Below are 24,519 nucleotides of genomic sequence, written 5' to 3' on the forward strand. Positions count from 1 at the left end.
GAGTAGTCTGACATAAATAATTAAAAGGAAATATTTATTATTAAATACATATCCCCCAAATATTCACGTTTAAAAAAAAATACACACAAGACAAAATGTATATACACACTGATCAGTGCACAAAACAGGATGAGTTTTCTGAGTGAGTGGCAGTTCCCTGGAACCTGTGATTATCCAAGGGGACTCCTCAGCAAGTCTACCCTTCCGACCCCTGGGAAGCCTGGCAGGCTATCAGACACAGAGCAGTTTATAATGTAAAAAACGCACCAATTGCTGCGCAAGTCCTTAGCTGTGTTGTCTACTTCATTATCCTTCTTCCCAACCCACCTGAGACTGCAGTAACTATTCCTTTCTGAGCAAGGCCAACTTAGAACAGAAACACAGAGATCTGGATGCTCGCGGCAGACAAAACCCCACAATGTTCCAAGCTGAATGCTCACCTTTCTTTGTGGCAGTTACCTAATTAAATAATAAACTAAGATAGTGTGAAAAAAATGGTCGTACAAGGAAAAAAAGCATTTCCGCCTTATCAACAACATGCACATTATTAGGCTGTCAATATAAATATGGGCTACACTCAGTGAAGCACCAGAGACTGCAGCAAGCGCTGTGTAACCTCCCCTACATCTCTGCAGTAACTATCTGTGTTTAAACGCACACCTACAGGAGAGATCTCTTATCTCTCCTATATACCCCATGTACACAGTGTAGACCGCACAGATCTGGAAGCAATCTTTTTCATTCATTTAGGCCCTGTCATACCTGTGACTTTTATGACCTGTTCCTTGAACCTGTGAATTAGACTAAGGCTGCTCCAGAAGCAGAAAAACAGGGAACTAAAGATCGGACTCTACTTGGTGGTTTAACTCAAAGGTCATGTCAGGACATCTGTTTGCAGTCTGACATCAGAACAAATACTGTAATTTTAAAATAAGTTATTCATCCTCCCCTGGACTTGGATGCAAGCAAGAGCCTGTGGCCACCTGCCCCACCTCAGCACACACAGCAGCAACAGTAAACAGAGACACTGTATCAGGAGCTCATATCTTTAAAGAATGGGTGCAATAAGGCTGCTTCTGCTGTTATTCGTGAAGCTGGGTTTAGATCCAGAAGTTTATCAAGCAGGTCATAGGCTTCATCAGGTACTGCGTCCCAGCCTTCCAAGTTGGCAGTACACTCCATGAGATGAGTCTCACAGCCACCACTGTCCCCTCGATACATGGGATCCTTCGAGTGCTGTGGTGGAGGTATTTGAACAGGGGAAGACGAGCTCGCTAGAGAAGCACACCTTGGAGGACCAGCTGCTAACTTGGGGGTGTTAGGGTCCAGACCCCTTAGTCTCTCACAGAGTTTTCTCAAGTCTTGTGCCGGAACATCTTTGCTGCACAAAATTGATTTGCCTAAAAGAAAAAACAATTACCTGAATGTATCAGAAGCAACTTGTGGTGGTATCTTGTTTGTACAAATAAAGCTTGCCTGAAGATCAGTGGATGGGTGGAGCTAGCCACTAGCTCACCCTGTCTGTACAGACAAGGACATGGCTGGGTAAAGAGGAAGTGAGAGGGTGGGGGGGAGACAAGAACTCAGTCTTCTTTTGGCTGGGAAGTTGAGTAGGTAAGGTTGGTTTTGCTTCTTCATCTCTCTGATCCCTTAGCATTTCCCCCCAATATTTGACTCCGGGCTTTTAATAAGACCTATTAGAACTTGTGGTACAGCAACTCATGAGAAACAGGTAAGAGCTCCTACAAGATTCAGATGTTTTTTAACTCCTCAGACCTATGCATTCCTGGTACACATGAGATACTGTCAATGTCTGCTGTGGTGGACACCCCACGTGCTGTTCTAGATGAACCTATCCTAAGTAGTAGCCGCACCTTCTCCACGCCCTTTCCTTCTTCATGACTCTACCATCTGTAGTTAATGTTTCCTTGGACTGGGACTTAAGCTCTATTACTGCCAACTCACAATAAACAAACAGTGCCTGGTACCCACTCCAGGCATGCTCAGGAATGAGTCAATCAACAAACCAGAACTCAGTTTTTTCTAAAACTTAAGTATCAGGTGGGGAGGTAACCAGTGGATACAGCACTTGCTGCACTGAGTGTGAGGACTCGCATTCTCGTTCCCACAATCCACCCAAATGCCTAGTGAGTGTGCAGGCATAGCTATAATTCTGATGCTCAGTAGGCAGAGACGGGAGACCTCTCAGGGCAAACTAGCTTGTCAGAATAGCCGTATCATCCATCTGTGCCTCCGTGAATAAGGAGAGCAAGAGGAAGGCTCCTGTGCCAACTGCAGGCCTGCACACGCACACACACGCGCGCACACACACGTGCACACACACACACACACACCTGTTTGAAAACATAAATGCCTGTAAAATAACCTGCCACCAGTCTGTTTCCAGAATGGACATAAGGACAGGAACAGGTCATCGTCAACTATACACTTCCTTATCAAACAGAAATGCAGCTGTAAACAATGAGGTGCACACATAGGTTCCTTGATGGAGCGTGTAGCTTGCCAACAACGCAATCTTGGTAATAAAAAGCCTCCTTTACACATTCTAATATAATGACTGGACAGGAAAGAGGATGGGGAGGGCAGGAATGGAGAAAGCAAGGGAAGCGGATGAACACAGACAAAGCTTGTGAGAATGTAACATGGGAGCCCATTTTTACTTTTAAAACAGACTTCTACTTTGGATAGGAAATTCTACCAGAGGAAGCTAGCCATACAGTTTCATTCCTAATTTATTATCTTGCTCTGACATAAGATAAAGTCCAGCATGCTCTAGTGTCAGGGAATATTATTTTAAGGTATGTTTCTTTTCTTTATGTTACATTTATTTAACTCTGTGAAGCTGTGTTACTTTGCCTATCTATCACTTTGCCTATCTATACCTGAGGGTAATAAAGAGCTGAACGGCCAACGGGCTGGGAGGCAGAGAGTATACATATGAAAAATATGGGAGAAAGGGGTCGGAGAAGGAGGAGAGGAGGACATCAGGGCCAGGCACCCTACACAGCGGCCATGGAGTCAGAGTGAAAGTAAGATTCACACAAGTAGGAAAAGGAGAAAGTCCAGAGCAAAAAGTAGATGGGATAATTTAAGTTAAGAAAAGCTGGCTAGAAACCAGTCAAACTACGGCCAGGCTAGGTAAGAATAAGCCTCCGTACGTGATTTATTGGGGGGGGGGGGGCACAAAAGAGCCAAACGAGTAAAACATCACATGACATCCTAGGCTATATGTGCACACAAATCTTAGCACATGACCAGAGAACATTTAAATAAAGAACCGAGGGAAACACCCTAACGAACACATTCAGCAGGATCTTCTGTGTCAGGCTATATGTGCACACAAATCTTAGCACATGACCAGAGAACATTTAAATAAAGAACCGAGGGAAACACCCTAACGAACACATTCAGCAGGATCTTCTGTGTCAGGCATTTGTTTCAGTTCAGTTCTCTTTGAATTTATTCCCCTCAGCCACCCACAACAGGACAGGCTCCACACAGCACGGCTCTGGGCACCGAGTCTTTTGCACCCAGCTCAGCTTTATACAATCTGACTGAAGGAATTCCATTACTGGCCTTCATTATAATAACTATCAATGAGGGAAATTCAAGCTTTTCAACAAAATGTTGTGGTACTGGTGGACAGGCTGCAGACTCCCAGTCTTCCCTTAAAGCTGTTTAATGGGAAGTGGAAAGTTTCACACAGCTGAGAACAATTGTGAGTGCGTTCTAGCCTCTGTGACGGAGTCGTGATATCGGGACAGATGTCAGCCTTCCCATGTTAGCATGTTCTAGCCTCTGTGACGGAGTCGTGATATCGGGACAGATGTCAGCCTTCCCATGTTAGCATGTTCTAGCCTTTGTGACGGAGCCCTAATATCGGGACAGATGTCAGCCTTCCCATGTTAGCATGTTCTAGCCTCTGTGATGGAGCCCTAATATCGGGACAGATGTCAGCCTTCCCATGTTAGCATGTTCTAGCCTCTGTGATGAAGACCTAATAAGTATTCCATTTGTTTTCTAAATTGTATTTTCCATGTAGGCAGGGTGGGGACAAAAGTATGTAGTTCTTAAAGTTTGTCAGTCAATTCTGATATGTATTCCTGTCTACGAACCCCTGGTCCTGGGGCTGGGCACATAGCAGCTTAGTTGCTCTTGAGCAGGCCACCTGAGTCTGTCCACGGCAGCCACTGACTGAAGAGCGCCCACGCTGGGAAGCAGCAGTTATACTACTGCTTGGAGGAGAGATACAAGGTGGGATCTGAGTCTGGGTCACTAGAGCAGGGCTGAGGTCATTCTCAGGACCCCATGGAATGCATCATCTCAGTCTTAAGCTCATGAGTTGGGTGTGGTATCACACATCTGTAATATAAGCACTGAGGACGCATAGGCAGGAGGACCTGTGAGTTCCACACTGGCCTGGTATGTAGTAAGTGCCAGGCCAGCCATAAGTATACAATGAGACCCTGCCTCAAAAAGTAAAGAAACTACACATATGTGTGACAATATGCCATAAACGAAGGTCTGGTAGTCTTACCTCTCTGCCACCCTGACCCCAGGAAACTAAATACACATTCCTATTACCTTCCCTAGGTCCTTCCTTCCATGCCAAGGACCTGACGCCTAATAAACAACACATTAAATTTTACTATTAAAAACATTTATATAATAAAAGTCAAATTACAACCGAAGAATTAAGATTACAAAGCTGACTTTGACAAAGAAACATAGTTTGGCTGTTGGTACTGGAGTTATCAGTACTCTCTGTGACAATAGCAAATGATTTCATGTTATAAATAACCATTTTCAAGCAAGTGACAATTTCCTAGGAGTAAATGACTATGAATACCAAGGAAGTTATTTGCAAGAATTTTGTAAGAATTTATTTAGCAATTTATAGGTGATAATGAAAAGCATCTGTGTTGCTCTAGGACATGAAACTTACCAAAAGCTTTAGCAGCCTGGACAGTTTCCCTGGACCCTCGAACTGTCATGATCTGAGCCAGAGCAGTTAAGTCGTCGCTGGCCTTGTAAAACGGGTACCGCCCACTGAGCAGGGAGAGCAGGATGACACCTGCAGACCACATGTCGATCGCTGTGACAGGAAACCAACATTAGAAAGGAGCCTCCGCTGTGAACGTGTGTAAGCGGTGGCTGCAGACCTTTACTGTGAACTGACGTCATCAGCAGAACCCCCACCAAGTAATTCTGGACCAGCTATCTAAGCACCGAGCAGTTCTGGACCGGCTATCTAAGCACCGAGTAATTCTGGACTGGTTATCTAAGCACTGAGCAGTTGTGAACGGCTATCTAAGCACCGGGTAGTTCTGGACTGGCTATCTAAGCACCGGGTAGTTCTGGACTGGCTATCTAAGCACCGGGTAGTTCTGGACTGGCTATCTAAGCACTGAGTAATTCTGGACTGGCTATCTAAGCACTGAGCAGTTGTGAACAGCTATCTAAGCACCGAGCAGTTCTGGACCGGCTATCTAAGCACCGAGTAATTCTGGACTGGTTATCTAAGCACTGAGCAGTTGTGAACGGCTATCTAAGCACCGAGCAGTTCTGGACTGGCTATCTAAGCACTGAGCAGTTCTGGACTGGCTATCTAAGCACCGGGTAGTTCTGGACTGGCTATCTAAGCACTGAGCAGTTCTGGACTGGCTATCTAAGCACCGGGTAGTTCTGGACTGGTTATCTAAGCACCGAGCAGTTCTGAACGGCTATCTAAGCACCGAGCAGTTCTGGACTGGCTATCTAAGCACCGGGTAGTTCTGGACTGGTTATCTAAGCACTGAGCAATTGTGAACGGCTATCTAAGCACCGGGTAGTTCTGGACTGGCTATCTAAGCACCGGGTAGTTCTGGACTGGCTATCTAAGCACCGGGTAGTTCTGGACTGGCTATCTAAGCACCGGGTAGTTCTGGACTGGTTATCTAAGCACTGAGCAGTTGTGAACGGCTATCTAAGCACCGGGTAGTTCTGGACTGGCTATCTAAGCACCGGGTAGTTCTGGACTGGCTATCTAAGCACCGGGTAGTTCTGGACTGGCTATCTAAGCACCGGGTAGTTCTGGACTGGTTATCTAAGCACTGAGCAGTTGTGAACGGCTATCTAAGCACCGGGTAGTTCTGGACTGGCTATCTAAGCACCGGGTAGTTCTGGACTGGCTATCTAAGCACCGGGTAGTTCTGGACTGGCTATCTAAGCACCGGGTAGTTCTGGACTGGCTATCTAAGCACCGGGTAGTTCTGGACTGGTTATCTAAGCACCGGGTAGTTCTGGACTGGCTATCTAAGCACCGGGTAGTTCTGGACTGGCTATCTAAGCACCGGGTAGTTCTGGACTGGTTATCTAAGCACCGGGTAGTTCTGGACTGGCTATCTAAGCACCGGGTAGTTCTGGACTGGTTATCTAAGCACTGAGCAGTTGTGAACGGCTATCTAAGCACCGGGTAGTTCTGGACTGGCTATCTAAGCACCGGGTAGTTCTGGACTGGCTATCTAAGCACCGGGTAGTTCTGGACTGGTTATCTAAGCACTGAGCAGTTGTGAACGGCTATCTAAGCACCGGGTAGTTCTGGACTGGTTATCTAAGCACTGAGCAGTTGTGAACGGCTATCTAAGTACCGGGTAGTTCTGGACTGGCTATCTAAGCACCGAGCAGTTCTGAACGGCTATCTAAGCACCGGGTAGTTCTGGACTGGCTATCTAAGCACCGGGTAGTTCTGGACTGGCTATCTAAGCACCGGGTAGTTCTGGACTGGTTATCTAAGCACCGAGCAGTTCTGAACGGCTATCTAAGCACCGGGTAGTTCTGGACTGGCTATCTAAGCACCGGGTAGTTCTGGACCGGCTATCTAAGCACCGGGTAGTTCTGGACTGGTTATCTAAGCACTGAGCAGTTGTGAACGGCTATCTAAGCACCGGGTAGTTCTGAACGGCTATCTAAGTTTCTGAGGAGATTTTCATGTACAACCACAGCTCCACTTCAACACTCTTCCTGCAAACTGGTTTTCTCTCTTGAACACACTGGGGAATTAGAAACATTTCATCATTGTGAGTAAATGCACATTATAAAGAATCAAAGGAAATTCAACAACAGCTACATGAGAAGAAACCTGGATGCTTTTCAGGATGGCGCCTTGGTAGTGCAGGGGTTCTCCTTTAGTGAGACACCGAGAATTAACACCAGGGCAGCTGCAACCCAGGGTCTGAGCCCCAGGACCAGGAGAAAAACAGCCAGCCTGACTCGAGCCTCCGTGTCGCTGGCCGCTCACCACTGTCTGCTCCTCCACCCTGTGCTGAGGTTCCTCAGAATTCCAATCTTCCCTGCATATTTCCCAGCTCCACCACTGTACAGCTGCAGATACCATTTATATCCTGATGCTCAACCGTGACTCCATTCCAGCTCCTGCCCTGAGCTCTGGACTCTTACTCTGCAGGACATTCTATTTGGACGTGCCATGAATCTCAAACCAGCTATGGCTCAGTCCAGTTTGATCTTTCTCTTACACCAGGGTCTCCTTCACTGTCTTGTTTCCGGACATGCCCACATCCCTCAGGCTAGTAATATAAACACACTGGATGCCTTTTCCCTCCAGCACCGCAACCAACACATACTAAGCTGTGCTTGTCAATTCCTTACCTTCTTCAACCCTATTACTAATTCCATCATTCATGTATTCCTCCCCTCTCGGCTGGACCTCTGCAGGACACTAGCCTACAGAAATTATTCTTCCGGCAGTCACCTAGAATACAGTCCCTACTGTCTGTCCTTGATGGCATCTATGGCCCACAGTCAAGGTTTAACAGGCACCATCCGTGTCTTTCCCGTGTACCTCCAATCATGTCCTCATTTCCACTTGACACTAAGCAACACTAGACTCACGGCTTCCTCTACTGCCAACCGTGCTGTTTCTGCAGATTCTCAGGTCTTGCTCAGTGCCAGTCTCCAGCTCCAAGTATTTCCTCCACGAGCGTCTTCCTGGGGACCCCCTTTCACATGCCCCTCAGTGCCCTACAGGCCATCACCACACCCAGCAAGTCCCTCTGTACTTGTGAGCACACGTCCTAACTGGAATGTAACTAGGTAGTCGTGCTCATTTACACGTCACTAGTGTCACAGGACAGGTTCATATGAATGATTTCTTCGAGGCCCATGATCCAAGTGAGCAGTGGGTGTCATCTCGTCCATCTAACATGGCGCCTCCAGGTCCCACCCCCACAACAACAGGAGGCACCTGCACTTCTGACAGGGTCTTCGAGGCTCTACGACTTTCTGGATTCTAGAAAACTCTTCTCATTATTTTCATGGTAACAAAATAACTAAAAGAACGTGTCTGTGCCACAGAGAGCATTTCTGTGTAGAAATTTCTGAGGTGGAAGAGAACCGGTCAGGGCTGCGGTCCTAACGCTAACAGGACTACTGGACGCCCCCTGCTACAGGGTCAGGGCTGCGGTCCTAACGCTAACAGGACTACTGGACGCCCCCTGCTACAGGGTCAGGGCTGTGGAACTAACGCTAACAGGACTACTGGACGCCCCCTGCTACAGGGTCAGGGCTGCAGTCCTAACACTAACAGGACTAATGGACGCCCCCTGCTACAGGGTCAGGGCTGCGGTCCTAACACTAACAGGACTAATGGACGCCCCCTGCTACAGGGTCAGGGCTGCAGTCCTAACGCTAACAGGACTACAGGACAATGTCTCCCTGCTACAGGGTCAGGGCTACGGTCCTAACGCTAACAGGACTACTGGACGCCCCCTGCTGCAGGGTCAGGGCTGCAGTCCTAACGCTAACAGGACTACTGGACTCCCCCTGCTGCAGGCATCCTTAGAAAAGACCAACAGCACCATCAGAATAAAGAGGAGATACTGCAGCTGCCAGGACCTCAGCCTCAGGCATCAGCAATGACAAAATAAACCACATCTGGGATAAGCACTCTGGATGGCTCTGCACCTCGTGCTATGTACCTGTAGTTTGGTTAGGACACTTTGTCAGGACCTCCGGTGCTCTGAATCCTGGTGTGCCTGCCCGAGGGGCAACCTGCTGCCGCCTTATAAGGAAAAAAAAAAAAAAACACGACACCTAGTTACATTAGAATTGAGCTATTAGTGGGGATACATGTCTTAATCCATCCTAGCTTGAGAGACAGAAGCTAGCCTGGTCTACAGATAACAGTCCCAGGACAGCCTGGTCTACACAGAGAGAATTCCAGGACAGCCTGGTCTACACAGAGAGCTCCAGGACAGCCTGGCCTACACAGATAAAATTCCAACACAGAGCTCCAGGACAGCCAGGGCTACATGGAAACCTTGTCTCAAATAACAAACAAACAAAAACCCCACAAAACATTAACTATGTGAAGTCCAAAAATAAGTCTGTAGCCTGAATAATAAAAACCCAGAGACAGATATCAGGTCTCAAGCTGAGGATCAGCAAAGTAAAGAGGCCAGCCACTGGCTCCCACCTCTACCTCTGACTGAAATGGCGATCCTGCCTTCAGGAATCTCAGAATGAGACTGTGTCTGAGAGCTGTCTCCTCCCGTCTAATATTCCTCTCTAGGGCTGGGATTAAAGGTGAATACCACCACTGCCTGGCCTGTATGGCTGGCTAGCGTGGCTGCTTTGCTCTGATCTTCAGGCAAGCTTTATTTATTAAAACACAAATAATATACCACTATATAAGCTACTAAATTAGTTCACATGAATTCTGTCCTGGTGTCAGCAGAAATAAACTTCTCATAAACACTGAACACTCCCTGTGATAAACATTCTCAATTGACTTTCATTCTCCTCTGTCAACCCCCACACACTGGCGCTATCCCAGATGGATTTCAACACAGTTTTCAGTATAAAAACAGACGGTAGGTAATAAAAACTGTGGTAGGAAAACAGAATACAACAGGAATTCATATAAAAACCCTTTGGTTGGGGGACCTTGAGTTACTGATCTATTCATTCACATGTAGATTTGAGTTAATCGAGAAGAACCTATAAAAACCAAACCTAAAGGAAAAACGTTCCAGGCAGAGAAGAGTAAGAAGCCTTATTTGGTTCTGGTTACTCAACAGGCAGGAGTAGTAAAGTCAACAGAAACAATGACTTCTGAGAGAAGTGTCTCCAAGAGCCTCCTCCACCCACCCTTAGTTGCATGTGAGAGCAAATGTGTTTTCCAGAGAAAGTGTTTTCATCACACGAATATGTGACAACTGTAATTTACCAGGGTACGGCTGTGTACGGGGTTCACGTTTACTCCCTGCACCCACTAAACCAAGATCCCACACCAGTCCTTCCCAGTCTAAGCGTATCTGGCAGCACGCTGTGATCTACAGCACAGTGGAAACACCTCACCTCGCCAGGCAAATGCTGCAGACTCTGTCTGTTTCGTAACAGTCGCAGGTCAGCACGGTCGGGCAGGAACTGGCAGTTTTCCTCACCACGTTAGTCACAGCTTTGGTAGAAATGGCTGCCTTTTTTGTTGCTAGCTTTCTTGAGATTACGTCCACAGTCTTTGATTGCTTTATGAGCTACAAAAAAAGTTGTATTTTCTATTTTTGTGGTATTTAACATGACACTTTCAAACGCTGGCACGGTAAAAAGCATTATCAGAAGCATAAACTTCACTCAAAACTGCTGAAGGAGCTACCAGACTGCAGTTCAACAGCTGTCTACTAAAATGCTTGAAGGCCACTGGGCAGGGTCCTATATGTTAGTAATAGCTGAACTGGGGAGGCTGAGGCCGGACTCCAAGTTCGATGCCAGCCTAGGCTGGGCAGTAAAATCCTGCCTTAAAAAAAAAAGTCTAGCTTTCTGTCTAATAACATTAAGACTTACTAGTTAGCGTGGCAGATATGACGCTTTATTAGAACATGTCCTGACACGCTAGAGAAGCACAAAACAGCACGTACAGCTGCTAATTACCCAGGTCTGACTCCACTTCACAACTGTAACATCATCGTTCCTGAAGGCACTTTACAGATCTAAACCCACTGTGTGGGGACTGAGGTGCTGGGAGCTCAGGGGAAGTCTAGCCCTGAGTGTTCCTCTAGAGAAAGAACAGCAGCAGAATTAAAAACTCCATCAAAAGACTTCAGAAAAGAATCAAAGATCGACTTTTGAGTAAAACTACCTTCTGCCAAAGCCAAACACTACCTCATCTCTAGCGCTAACTCTAGTGGATTCCCTGTGCTCGTCGGCGTGAGGCTGACGGGCAGTTGAGCTATGAAGCTACATTACTTACTTTCTCTGCAGGGCTCTCATGTGAAATGGAGCTGTGTATATTGAAATTTCTTTCTCCAAAAACAGAGCGCTGGACAGAAAGGCCTACAGATCCCTCCTACAATACCAAGGGAAACAGGGAAAACAAGGATTACATCTGTAACACTTTCTGCCAGCGGTACTCTGCTCTAGTTTGCAAAGAAACAAAACAGCTGCACCCAAGACATGAAGGAGAAATAGTCTAGGCAACTTGTAACACCCACACGTCACCACAGTACACACACACACACATGCGCGTACACACACGCAGTCCCCCACCACCACCCAAGTCTCTAAAGCCACTTACACAGATGCTTCACGTTCCTGAGCAGCTAAAACGGAGACAGACACTTGACATTTTCCCCCATAATGCTTCTTAAAAAGGAGAGAGGACATCTACATTTTGTAACATATAGGGAATTCCCCCCCCCCCTTTATTATAGAATGTGCTCTATAACTGCAGAGACTGCAGGCTGATGGAAGTGGAGTAACAATCCTAGTGATGAGGCTCACCAACTCGTCATTTAGTGACATTTAAAGCCTTTAATCTCCAGTTCCGTCCTCACATTCCACCCCACCCCACCCCCACGGCTGACAGAGAGCACGCCTAAATGCTCGCATTTGAAAATGTAAAAGGCAGAACCTTTCCGTCTTTTCCTGGCTTAACGTGACTTTGTGTGTTTGCATAGGATCTTTTGATGGAAGTTTTTGCGGCACACTGCTGATCCCCATTTTTAGGTGCTGGGCGACTTAGTGATCCCTTGTGTCCAGTGACTCCGTGGTACTTGTTTCGTGAACAACCTTCCTGCTGAGCCTCAGTCTGGACAAACTTGAGAAGCTCAATTTTTGTGTCATGGGTTCCTTGGGCCAAACCAAAGTCCACCAAGGCATACCTAAGAAGCAAAGTTCAGTATTATCCCCTTTCTATAGCAATTTAATAACATTAATAACACCCATTCAAACCATATCAGAAACTGTAATTCATTCCAGAATGATTAGGATTTTATGATGGGGGTGGCTTAAGAGATGGCTCAGCAGTTAGGAGCTGGCTGCTCTTCCAGGGGACCCAGGTTCAATTCCCAGCACCCACATGACAGCTAAAGCGTCTGTAATTGCAGTTCATCAGAAAAGGATGAATCTTTAAGCGACCAGTCAGCTAAGCATCCTCTCTCTGCTACGGTCTGCAGAGACAAGGCAGAGGAGGGAGGAATGACAGAAACAGAAGGCGACACGTGTGGTCATTCAGGAGTGGGAGGGGCCCCAGTGGGCAACTTCTAAGAAAAACACAGGCTACAGAATTGGTCTTAGCTTCCTGATCACACTAAGTATGATACACAGCACAAACACTATTTTCAGCTTGTAACACCTCTTCCACATTTTATCAAAATGCACATAACAACTTTGGGGTTGAAAGGGCTCTAAGGTCAAAAGGGGCTAGATTCTAAGTTTCTCTCATCTAAGTGTGTATCTCATGATGTACACTGTATTATAAACATAATTTTATTTTCCTCATTGCATCTCCTCTCCCCGGTCACAATAAAAACTTGAACAGAAACAACGTGAGCACTGTGGTTGTTTACATTGTGTGTCTAAGAGATGAACTCCATAGTGCAAATTCAACTCTCGTGTTTTTTGGGATTCTTCCTACTTACTTTTTCAGACGTCTATTATATAAAAAGTTGCTGGGCTTCACATCACGGTGAACAATACCAAACTGATGAATCCGTTTCAAAGCAATGAAGAGATTAAACATGTATTCCCGCACTTCTTCAAAGGAAAGAGAATTCAAAATGTCCTAAAATAGAGTTATGAACGAAGTCACAAAACTACTTCAGCTAAACATTTAGCTAATCAAACTTATACAACTTTTGAGACCTACCAGAAACGACTCATGTTCCAGATACGGCATGGCAATAACCACATGGTCATCCTTCCTGAAGCAGTACTTAACTCCCATGACGTTGTCCTGCCCCCTGGTGGGAAACGAACACGCAATGCACTTCAGAGGGAAGGTCAGAGGCGCTACAGCTTTATCCCTTAAAAACTGAGTTAGTTCAGCAGCGTACATGTACTCACTACTAGAATGTGCAACAAAATCACATTAGGGAATACAATCATTTAACTGACATATAAAAGGTGAATTTTTCAAACAAAAATAGCACCAGTTATAAGGTTACTATGGCAACCCAAAGATGAGAAATCTCAAGTTTTAAGTGGGGCATGGGCGGACAACAAGGCTCATTAGCAGATAAGAGGGGGCAGAAGGACTGTAAGAGCCAGAAGACTGAAGCACGGACAAACTCACAAAAACTGGCAGCACACACAAGGCCAGCACAGGTTCAAGTCCCGGAGCTGTGGGAGGCGAGGGTAAGGAAAAGTTCCCACCCGTAACCAAGAAGATACCCACAACTGATATCCCCCTGTAAAGGACTATTTAGTTTTCTCCAGCTGAATCTCACCAGACATATTAACCACACTTAAAGGTAGGCGTGCCCAGTAGCAGACTGCCAACATGAAAAAACTCAATTCATTTTTGTAGACATTTTGTCACATATTGTTTTGTTGGGGCTTTTATTTTTTTTTCTGTCTTACTAGTATTTTGTCTATATACTATGATTTCTGACCTTGTGTTTTTATGGGTTTTGTTTGGGTATGTGTGTGTGTTTCTCATGTTTTCTTTTCTTTTTCATTTCATTCATTCAGAGATCCTCCTGCCTCCCAATTCCTAAGACAGAAGGTGTGCACCACCGCACCTGGTCTCAGTCTGTTCTTTGGTTTGGCCATTTGTTTGCTTTCTATACAGAGAAAGGGTGTGGAATTGGGTGGATGGGAAGGCCCTAAAAGCAAGTGGGGGAAAAGGAAACCATGATGAGAATATATTGTATGAGAAGTTTTTCAGTTAAACAAAACAAAACCCCAAGCTTCAGGCTGCCAACACCTCAGGAAAAGAGTTGTCCTCTGCCCCTTCTCACAAATGAGGGAACAAGACAAAGGAGAACGTCCCCAGAGCCGCGAATGGAGTTAAACCGTGAAGTCTGATGAACCCATGCAGTTTCGTCTGGCATGGATACTCCTACTCACTGCTCTAAAAGGGGACGTTAGAGGGAAGGTCAGTGTAGCTAGCACTAAATTAGGAACACCAGAGATGGAAGCATCTAAAGCCCAGTCAACGAGGCATTAAAACCACACCTTCCCAGTGGGAAGCCAGGCAAGGGACTGAGAACGCCCTGGCAGAAAAGACACCTTTTTTAGCTCAGGTTCTCACACTATAGTTCAGTCTGGTCTAAAACCTCACAGAGATTCTTCTGCCTTAGCACTGCTGAGATTATGGGCATCGCTCAACTTGGGCAATGCCAGTTTAGGAGTAAAATGAAGAAGCTTAGGATGATATCTACGTGTCTGGCTTGACAACTGAGCAGGCAGACGCAGTGTCTTTTACACACAGGCAGAACAATTGCTGGACTGGCTATTTTCTGGCTAAGCATGACAGTTTAAAATTTAGGGGTGTATGCGCACATCCAACACACCGACAAATTAATACACCATCTTGTTCATACATGGACGCCAATAAAGTGGATCTCACAGAGTAGGAAGCAAAACAGGATCATTAGAGGGCAAGGTTAGTGATAATGGTTATCAAAACACATCTGGCTGCCAGCAATAAGGCCTGGTGTTCTGCTGCACAGGGTGACCATAGTTCAGAGCAACCTATTTATACATTTCATCTGAGGTCTGAAATACAAAACAAGATAAATCTTTAAGGAGATAGAATTATTACTGTATCTGATTTTGCTTATACAAAATTATTATACCATCTCTATAAATGCAATTATTTTGTGTCTGTTAAAAAAATCAATTATGTTCAACAAAGAGAGTAACAATTGAGTATGTAGGCAGAAGTGTGCAGTCAGAAGTGTGTAGGCAGAAATGGCGCATGTAAATAACTTTCTGCGAAACCTGGTCGTTAAGGAGAGCTAAGGAGCAGTAGTGAAGAACCAGAAGACGAAGGACAGCTCAGAGCGGTGGACACTGGTCATCACGGCCGTGTGACAACAGGACTAACCGAGCTGAGTCTAGATGCCGAGGGAAAAGACAGGAAACAACAGGAGGAAAAGCTGTCAGTCCTGGAGAGGGGACAGTTCTTCCCACTAAGAACAAGCCTGGACCATAAGCCAAAACCAGTATTTGCCAGGAAGGAAAGTTACAAAGAGATATGGGATAAAAACAGGAAGCCATGCTGGACCTCAGGAGAAATCCCCTCTAAAAGGGTTAACAGAAATTTAACCATTGCCAGGTGTGGGGCAAAGCACTAGCCAAGAGCACTAGGTGGTGGGAACTTCAGGCACAATCTCATCATTGCTGTAACCACTGTAAGTATGTAAGCAACAGACAGCCAGTTCCGCCGAAACGCCTATGAGTTGCCTACCCCGCAACGGTCAGACACTGAAGCTCTGCAGCAATTCTTACAGGATGGCTGGTTGGGATCAAGTGTTTCAGCGCAATTTTCTCTTCATGTCCTACTTGCAATTGTGCCGTGGCCAAATAAACAGAGCTGAAGGTGCCTAGAAGCAATTCAGTAGATTTTTCAGTATTAGGCTTTAAAAATGTTAATGCAAACAATGTTGTAAGATTAATAAATGTCTCAATGGGATAAAAGACCAAGTTATGACAGTCTGTTTTACCCTGAATATTTATCACTTTCATTCTTTCCAAGGGGGAGAAAATCTGTCACCAAAGCTACTAACATTATCATGATTTCAACAGTTTAACAATATAAGATACACCCTTAAATTACCTTCTCCGATTTTGTCCTTGATTTTGAACAGACTGACAAGCTGTGGAACAGCTTCACAAAGCTTCTCAATATCTTTTTTAATGCCTACGAGGGAAGTAAGAATTTATAGTTAGAAGCAATGAGAGGTACTTAAGGGTTTTGTTGTTGCTCATTTTGGTTTGGGACAGAGTCATACACACCCCCACCTCTGGATGTCCTGGAACTCACTCTGTAGACCAGGCTGGCCTTGAACGCACAGAGAGCAGGGGATAAAAGGTGTGCACCACCACTGCCACCAGGCTTGGGCGGGTCTGTGAGTCTGTGAGTCTCCACCTCTGACTCTCAAGTACTATTACAGGAATTTGCCACCACTGCTCAGCTTCTATGACCCCTTAGGTTAAAGAGAAATCAAGTCGAGTATGGTAGCGCATGTCTTTAATGCCAGCACTTGGGCAGCAGAGGCAGGTGGATCTCTGAGTTCGAGGCCAGCCTGGGCTACAGAGCTAGTAGTTCCCAGGACAGCTAGGACTGTTACACAGAGAAACCCTGTTTCGAAAAACCAAAAAAGATAAATCAATGAAATACATTTTAAAACGAGTAATTAACCACAAAATGATAAACATTAAAACCCCATAGAGTTGCTAAAAAGTTATAAGCTACAAAAGTTACCAGCAGGAAAATAAAAAAGGCAGCCCCAAAAATCAAACATGGCAAATTTCTATGGACTAAGAGATACACAGCCAGTACATAGCTGGCCTTTAAGATGAAAATGCTAAGTTTAAAGCAAAGAGACCTAAAGCTGGGCAAGGTGGCCCATGCAGCAGTCCCAGAGGGTTGGGAGTTCAAGGCCAGTCTCAAACACGTAGTGAAATAAAATACAAACAAACATGCAATGCGTGCTGTGATCACTAGGTGGCACACTAAGGGCACAATGCAATAGTCTTGAAAACAATTTCCTTCACCAAGACCCAAAATCTTCCAGGTTGTCAAAGTGTCATGCACAGATTGGTCAGTTCATCCCTAGACAGACGGCCTTCTAAGGTCCTCTAGTTTGTGGGGGGTGGGGAGAAACTCATTTAATGTGTCCCCAAAGTAAACAGTATCCTCTGTCTTTGATCCCAGAAAACGGCTAATTTTAACTAAACACAAAAGTATACATAGCTAAAGTGGAAGCAGTAACATAAAATCTAATAAACCATTGACACAAAAAGAACCCAGTAAGAATCGTCAAATAAGCATGAGCTAGTTTCTCAAAATCATACTGAAAGTGTATGGTATTCTCAAAGTGCTTTCTCATGCATTACTTCTCCGATGGCTTTTCTCCCCGCAGCGGTGTGGCCAGAGCTCAGGGCTCACTAGACAGTGCTACCCATCCTGCAGCACCTGGTTTCTGACGCAGTCTTACTATGTAGCTCAGGCTGGTCTCAAGCCTTTCTTCCTGAATGCTGGGACTCCAGGCACACGCCACTGCTTGGCCCTCAGATCTTCTTAACAGCACTGTGATGTTGGCACAGTGCCGATCTTGCCAGGCATGGCGGCACACGACTTTAGTCCTCTCACTCCGGAGGCAGAGGCAAGCATCTCCATGAGTTCCTGGGCAGCCTGTTCTACACAGGAAGTTTGGCACAGCTGGCTAGGGTATGTACAGAGTGAGACCCTGTCAAAATCAGATTCAGAAGTCACATCATCTGCTCAGTATCAGAGATACTGATGCTTGTACTCACTCACAAAACCTTTAAAAATGTTCGGCAACGAGTATATTCTTAAAATGAGCAAACTCAAGCAACTGAGCTTCTCCAGAATTTTAGTCTAGTAGAAGAGATAGACTCTTTTTTGTTGTTCTTTTTCTCTGTGTAGCTGTGGCTGTCCTGGAACTCAGAGATCCACCTGCCTCTGCCTTCCAGCACTGGGAATAAATGTGTGTACTGCCCGGCCTAGACGGGTTGTGTTCTAGTGTGGAAAAATGAGGGGACATTTTAAGAAGACAGAGCTATGTATGCAGAGACACTGAGAAAGGAAAGAAAGATCGGGTGAGCAGAGCTAAATACAGCAAAGCCATAAAGGACAAAGCAGAGAACATAAGCGAATGCTACAGAGTTCAAAGCAGAGAAACGACAAGGAGACAAAGGGAAGAGGAACAAGCGACAGAGTCCAAGAGGAGCCAGCAGTGTCCTCTCTACAACTACACAGGAAGCGACAACGTAAGCTGCATCAGACGAGGAGATTTCAACAATTTCAACACAGGAGGCAGTGTAACAACCCTGGAGATGGAAAGAGTAGGGTCTGTCTTGAGCACAGAGTTCATCTCTGTGAATCTAAGTTTCCTATCTATAGACCTACATATATCATCATCACCACCAGCATCATCATCACGATTACAATTACTGGAATGCTGAGGACCAAACCTTGTGCACACTAGTATGTGCTCTACCAATGAACTACATCACTAGCTGTTGCTTTATCATCTACAGGACAATATAAAAGTTGGGATAAGAAGGTTCTAATAGTATCTGTGTCATTTGGGCATTTAGAGGATTAAAATAAATGTGTACACACACTTCAAACAAAGCTTGCCACATGGTAAACACTAAATATATAACTATGATAATTCTTACTATTATAGTTACATGGGTGGGGGGTGGTTGAGACAGGATCTCTGTAGCCCTGGCTGTCCTGGAGTTTGCTATATAAACAATGTTGGCCTCAAACTCAGAGATCCTCCAGTCTCTGCATCCCAAGTGCGTGAAAGGCTATGCCACCATTACCAGCTATAGGAGCTTGAGAAATATTTATCTCTAACATCTAGAAAAGGGCCTGCATATAATAAATATATAGTGAATATCCATCACTTGGATGTTTTCAGTCTCACCACAGAGCAATAGTGTGGAGTATACTGACTTAATTTCTTATACTTCGGGGATCATGTAGTTTCACACAAGCTGGAAATCCCTAAAGAATAAAAAGAGAGCAAACCAAGATAATACCTGCAACCACTGCAAGCATGCATTCGGGAATCCTGTACCCACTGTAACACATGCATGCATTCGGGAATCCCGTACCCACTGTAACACATGCATGCATTCAGGAATCCCGTACCCACTGTAACACATGCACTCGGGCATCCCGTGCCCACTGTAAGGAATCCCGTACCCACTGTAAAGCATGCACTCAGACCCTCTACTTTAGCTTATCACTACGTGGGGATATTAGACATATAATTTAAATTTCATTCTTTCATCAAATAAATTTTGTCATTAAACTTGGAAAATGTAACTTTAAAAAACACGCTTGTTGAAACAACAATAAACATTTAATCTGCCCAATGACAGGCATTAATGCAGTGCAGCACTTTTCTTAACAGGGAACAACTGAGCATGAGTCAAACTCTCAACAATAAAAAGGAATGACAGCATATCAAGCAATTAAATATAAACAGAGCTGTAGATTAGTTAAGTGCATAAGAAATGGTCAAGCTATGTTCTAATCAAAACAGAGCAGAGGAGCCAGGGTGTTGCTCAGTGGTACTCTACTGCCCAACAATACAAAACTCTGAATCCAATGCCTAACACTGTCAAGATATGTATCCTAGGGCCAGGCAGATGGCTCAGTTGGTCACTGCTTGCTGTGAAAGTGAGCACCTGAGTCTAATCCCAAAACCCATGTCAGAAAGTCAAGCATGGCGGTGTACACTTGTAATCCCAGAACTGGAGCAGCAGAGACAGGCAGATGTTTGAAACACACCTGCCAGCAAGCTTAGCCAAACTGGTGGGTCTCAGGCCACAGAGACACTGTCTAAAACAGAACGAGGGGTAGGACTCAGAATGGCTGTCCTCTGGACTTCACACGCGTGTGCATACATGTGTTCTATCTACATGCATGCACAACTAGAGGACTAGAAGTGGAAAATGGTGTACCCAATTTCCATAAAATTTCTTCAATATGTATGAGTAATTTGTTGTATTACAAAAATCCAACAATACTTCTAAACAAAGAGCTTTGCTATCATCTGGTATACTAGGTATTTATCTTTTCACATATTTAACAGTGTCAAACCCCTACTGTGTGCTGGATCCTCTTTGGTACTACATATGCAAAGACAGATAGATGGTCCCAAAACCTCCACCAAAAAAATAAAATAAAATAAACCCTTCAATAAGGAGTTAAGGTAAGGCCCAGGCAATAACTGCTTAATGATCTTATTGACTCATTGTATGTCTGGATCTCATCAATATTCCTCCACTAATGCAGCATTTCTGATACAGCTTTCACGTTTATTAAGAGTCACATTCAAGAACCTAATGAATAAAATTTCAGCATGTTTTACAAGGTTTATCATGGGCACTACTTGTAATGCCCCATGTTGGACTGGTTACATAATGGCTACAAAACTTTTGAAACAGGACATAAAAATCACCTCCACTAATTCATCAGATTTTCAAGATATTAGAAAAGGAGCAATACCTCTGAAAACAATTCTAGAGTCAGATCAGACTCGTGCGCTCACACACTCCCTTTAGTGAATGGTGTGCACGAGAGGCCACACTGAATACAGAGTGCTAAACGGTGCGAGAGTGCGGCTATGCTATTGTGCTGCATGTGTATCTATTAACTCACAAAGCGACACTAATAAAGGACGGGGAACTAGGGAACACAAGTGTGTTAGGGTTAACCTGACGCATGTAAAAGGGACTGGAAGCTGGAGGAGGACGGGAGCCCACAGCTTAGGTTAAGGTTAACGGTACTTCAGTGGGGAATGGACGCAGTCGGAGAGAAGCTCTGGTGTCCGTCCACCCCCGTAAACAGGGACACTGACAAAGGCGCTTATTGTGACAATAAACAAGTTCAGTTTTAGTTAAGGAATCAAAACTGGTCACTGCTTTTGAAGACGGCGTTGCAGCTTTTGGGAGTAAACAAACTGTAGAGGACAAATTAGAATCACTGCATCTAGAACACACATTAGAACAGCTGTTTTCTAAGTGCTTAGACCTTGAAGAAAGCATTGTGGGAAAGTGTTGTTTGCTGTTGTCTCCAGAGCTGTGTTTCTGAGGAGCTCTACGGCCTTGGCATGACTCTGGTCACAAGACCCTCCCGGCACACCTTGCTTTATTGGTACTGTAAGCAGTGTACAGTAAGGAATAAGCTGCAGGGTGTGATGCTTCCTTCAGAAAACATAAAGGTTAGATCAGGGCTGTGGTGTGAGGAACTTGGGTAACAATCAATAAAGACGCCTTTGCATGGCTGTTCCTCCCTGCTGTGACAGTGCCTGAAATTCATCTAGAGTGACCCGCTATCTTTGATTATTCCACAATAAACAGGACACCCAGACAACAAATGAAATGCACACCATAAATTAAAAATCAAAATTAGTATCTTTTTGGACAAGTCTAAATTTCCTTAGGACAAAGACGATGGCTGTATGTTGGATTCTTCTGTTTAAAAACATGCATGTTAAATGAACACAACCACCTGGGCACCAGGCACAGTGTGTATGAAGAGATACACTGTTTCTGTGAGTGGCCCTGATCAGTAGCCTGGGATGACCTTGAACTCCTGAGCCTCAGGCCTCTACCTCCACCAGAGCTTATGGATGTGGACCTCCATGGCCCGGCGAAGGGGCACGTTTTAGTTGGTAAGATACCATATTTTCAGCCACTGTCTTGAGAAGCGAGCTACAAACCATCCTATTCATTCCTTTCTGTGAATTCTGTTTCTGAATACTTAAGATTCCTTCCCTGACAATTTCTAAAACCAAGCTTTCCCAGGTAAGGCGGGTCTGGAAGGGAAATGCCAGTTTAGACATCAACAAACACGTTTTCCTTGAGAGTACTTAATATCTGGACTAAATATTTGTCATCTAAAAGGACAAAGTTGGATTCCAATCCTCTTAAAATGAAATCCAATCCCAAGTCTAGATTTTATGAATCTACGCGGACAACACGTGAAATCCTACATAAACATAAACTCAGTCTGAGTCTGGTGTTTGTGGTTTTTTTGTTTGTTTGTATTTCCGAGATTGTAATTCAATTACAGTTCTCCCTTCTCTTTGCTCCTAGTTTTCAACGAATTAGAAAATGCAGAAGGGGCGGCTGGGCGTGCATCATCCGAATTGGGGCATTAAACACATACCTGAAAGTTTAACATTCTGCTCATATTTTTTTAATGAGTCATCAGAGGGGCTCCTGTCACAGCCCTGCAGAGCAGAAAATGCCACCGGCTCCTCCATCTGAGCACCCAATGAGGCTCCCACCACACGCAACTGGAATGCCAAATGCCAGCTACGGAGACATGGCCACAGGGGAGAGCAGCAGCTGTGAAAACCAGAACACTGTGAGAAAGGAGAACCCTGGACCAGGCACACCGCGCCAACTGCCCTCAACGGAACTAACATTAAAAACCACACCGTATCCACAGCCCATCCTGGAGGGCGGGCTAAGCGGGGACTCCTGCGGGCTGCGGTGGAGCCGGCTCAGGCCGGCCTGGACACCCGCCCGCCGCGGGCTGTGGGGGAGGAACGGCGGTTTGACCCAAGAAGACCCAGGAGGAGAGCGCTCGCCAGGAGGCTGGCCCACGGCCCCGCTCCAACCGGGTGCCAACCGAGCGCCGGGTCGGACCGCAGGGGAATGAATGAAGAAGAGAGCGGAGGGCGAGCACCCCCACGCCAACGGGAAGCTCAGTGCGCAGGCGCACGCACCCCTTCCCGCCGCGGGAGCTCAAAGGAAGGATGCTCGCAGGGCGACCAAGCCTAAGTCAAGAGGGGAACTCGCCCCCGATTCCTCACAGTGCAGAGCTGGGGCGCAGCCTGTCAGAAACTCACGGTTTAGGAGAGCCCGGACTCGGACGGTCGCGGCCGCCAGGAGCGCCCACCGAGGCGATGCACCAATGCGCCTGCGCGAGTTTTCCCGCGCTGCTTTGAATTGTCATGCGCGCTCCGCTCGGCTGCAAAGGCTCGGCCGGGGGCCGCTGGCGGAAGAGGTGTGGTCTAAGGCCGGCCCGGCGGGTCTGCTGGGGCCGCTCCTGGAGCTGTAGCTCTGCCGAACCCTGGAGAGACCGTGTGGTTTGAGAAGGCTCGCCGGGCAAGGGTCCGTCCTTGACTCTGTCCCAGCCCCGTGTACTGTGGCCGTCCCAGACACCGGCACTTCTCGGGTCAAAAGGCCCTTAGCTAAGTCCGTTTTACTTTTCTCCACTGAAAACAAAAAGTGTAACTGCTGGTTGGTTGTGGCTTTTACAGTAAAGATAGATGGGCATGCCCGTCAGGGTATGTGGTTCATTTAGCCATGACAAGCCAGTTTTTATGGGTTGAGCTAATAACGGCGCTGAACACGGCAGTCAAAAGACACCCCAATTTCGCGTCTTAGAGCGTCTTTTTAAAATAACCAGTGAAGTGCCTGTGGGCGTGGGGCGAACAAGCCTGGGATTCCTAACACCGGTGACATCCTCAGTGATTCTTTCAGACCTGGCCACGACCCACTGCCAACAGCTCGGTCAGGGGCGGGGCCCAGAAATGACCCACCCACTCTACGCTGGCGTTTTAACTGATCTTGGGCAGGTAACCGCAGCTCTCCAGCGCTCTGCCTTATCCAGAAGAGAGCTTTCCACAGCGCTTCTCACCACCCCAGCTCTTACTGTTCGGGTGACGCCCACCTCCGCTAGACCAGCCTAGCCCCTGCTGCATTCTTACCCTTGCGTCTTTCGTGAAGTTCCCTAGCCCTTCGTTGCGGGAGAGGGCGTTGATACAGACGTCCCGTTTAGGGCTGATCCCTTGGTCTCTTATTCTCAGGACTCTGAGCAGTTCCGCATCTCTCTAAGGACAGCTGTTGGGCCAGATTTTATCTAAGCATGTATTATAGATATTTATAACTGAGTTCTGGCAGTTTTCGTGTGGAGGAGAGAGGGAGGGAGTGAGGGAGGGAAGAAGGGAGGGAGGGAGGGAGAGAGAGAGGCCCTGAGAGATTAAAAGAATCGGAAATCCAGGAAGAAAGCTTTACAGTTACAGAGGAGTGACCAGCGAGTAGCAATTGATACAAGGAAACTGAAGACACAGATGTAGGCCCCTTGGTTCCTGGCAGTGCTGGCGCATGCCTTAATCCCAGCACTTGGGAGGTAGAGGCAGGCCAGCCTGGTTTACAGAGTGAGTTCCATGTTCCAAAGTTACAAAGAGAAACCCTTTCTCAAAACAAAAGAAAAAGATAGAACCTGTGGCCGAGAGTGAGGCAGAAAGATAGTATAGTAAAGCCTTATTTAAGAAGAAAGGATACTCCCTCAACCTTTCTATGATCCTAGGAAAGGTCAGAGGGGCTGCCTGAAACGAATTTTCAATATAGTTGCAGGATGGTGACTCAGAGGTGAATTAAATTTGGTTCAAGTGAATGCAGAAATGTGTCCTCTCGGGAGGAACTAAAACTGCCTGACAAGTTCATACAGCAGTAAATAGGCGCAGATGTAATTCCGACCGGGCTTTTTGC

General features: G+C 46.0%; 1 protein-coding gene across 2 annotated transcripts; it reads right to left on the reverse strand.

Moving 5' to 3' along the window:
- Positions 1-13: 13 nt before the first annotated feature.
- Positions 14-23,003, reverse strand: Cdc7 (cell division cycle 7). Of its 2 annotated transcripts, XM_048447108.3 has the most exons (12): positions 22,872-23,002; positions 22,184-22,365; positions 16,079-16,162; positions 15,710-15,845; positions 13,163-13,256; positions 12,936-13,078; positions 11,927-12,176; positions 11,267-11,362; positions 10,378-10,553; positions 8,997-9,079; positions 4,967-5,116; positions 14-1,400 (listed from the first exon to the last, which is right to left on the reverse strand). In XM_048447108.3, exons 1-12 carry the CDS (start codon positions 22,976-22,978, stop codon positions 1,033-1,035), a joined length of 1,869 nt encoding a protein of 622 aa, XP_048303065.2. In that variant the 5' UTR covers positions 22,979-23,002; the 3' UTR covers positions 14-1,032. The 2 variants fall into 2 exon arrangements, with proteins under 2 accessions (XP_048303065.2, XP_048303066.2); XM_048447109.3 differs by lacking the exon at positions 11,267-11,362 and having other exon boundaries at positions 22,872-23,003.
- Positions 23,004-24,519: the final 1,516 nt, after the last annotated feature.

The sequence above is a fragment of the Myodes glareolus genome, chromosome 8, assembly GCF_982192425.1.
Source record: "Myodes glareolus chromosome 8, mMyoGla1.1, whole genome shotgun sequence".
Classification (NCBI taxonomy): domain Eukaryota; kingdom Metazoa; phylum Chordata; class Mammalia; order Rodentia; family Cricetidae; genus Myodes; species Myodes glareolus.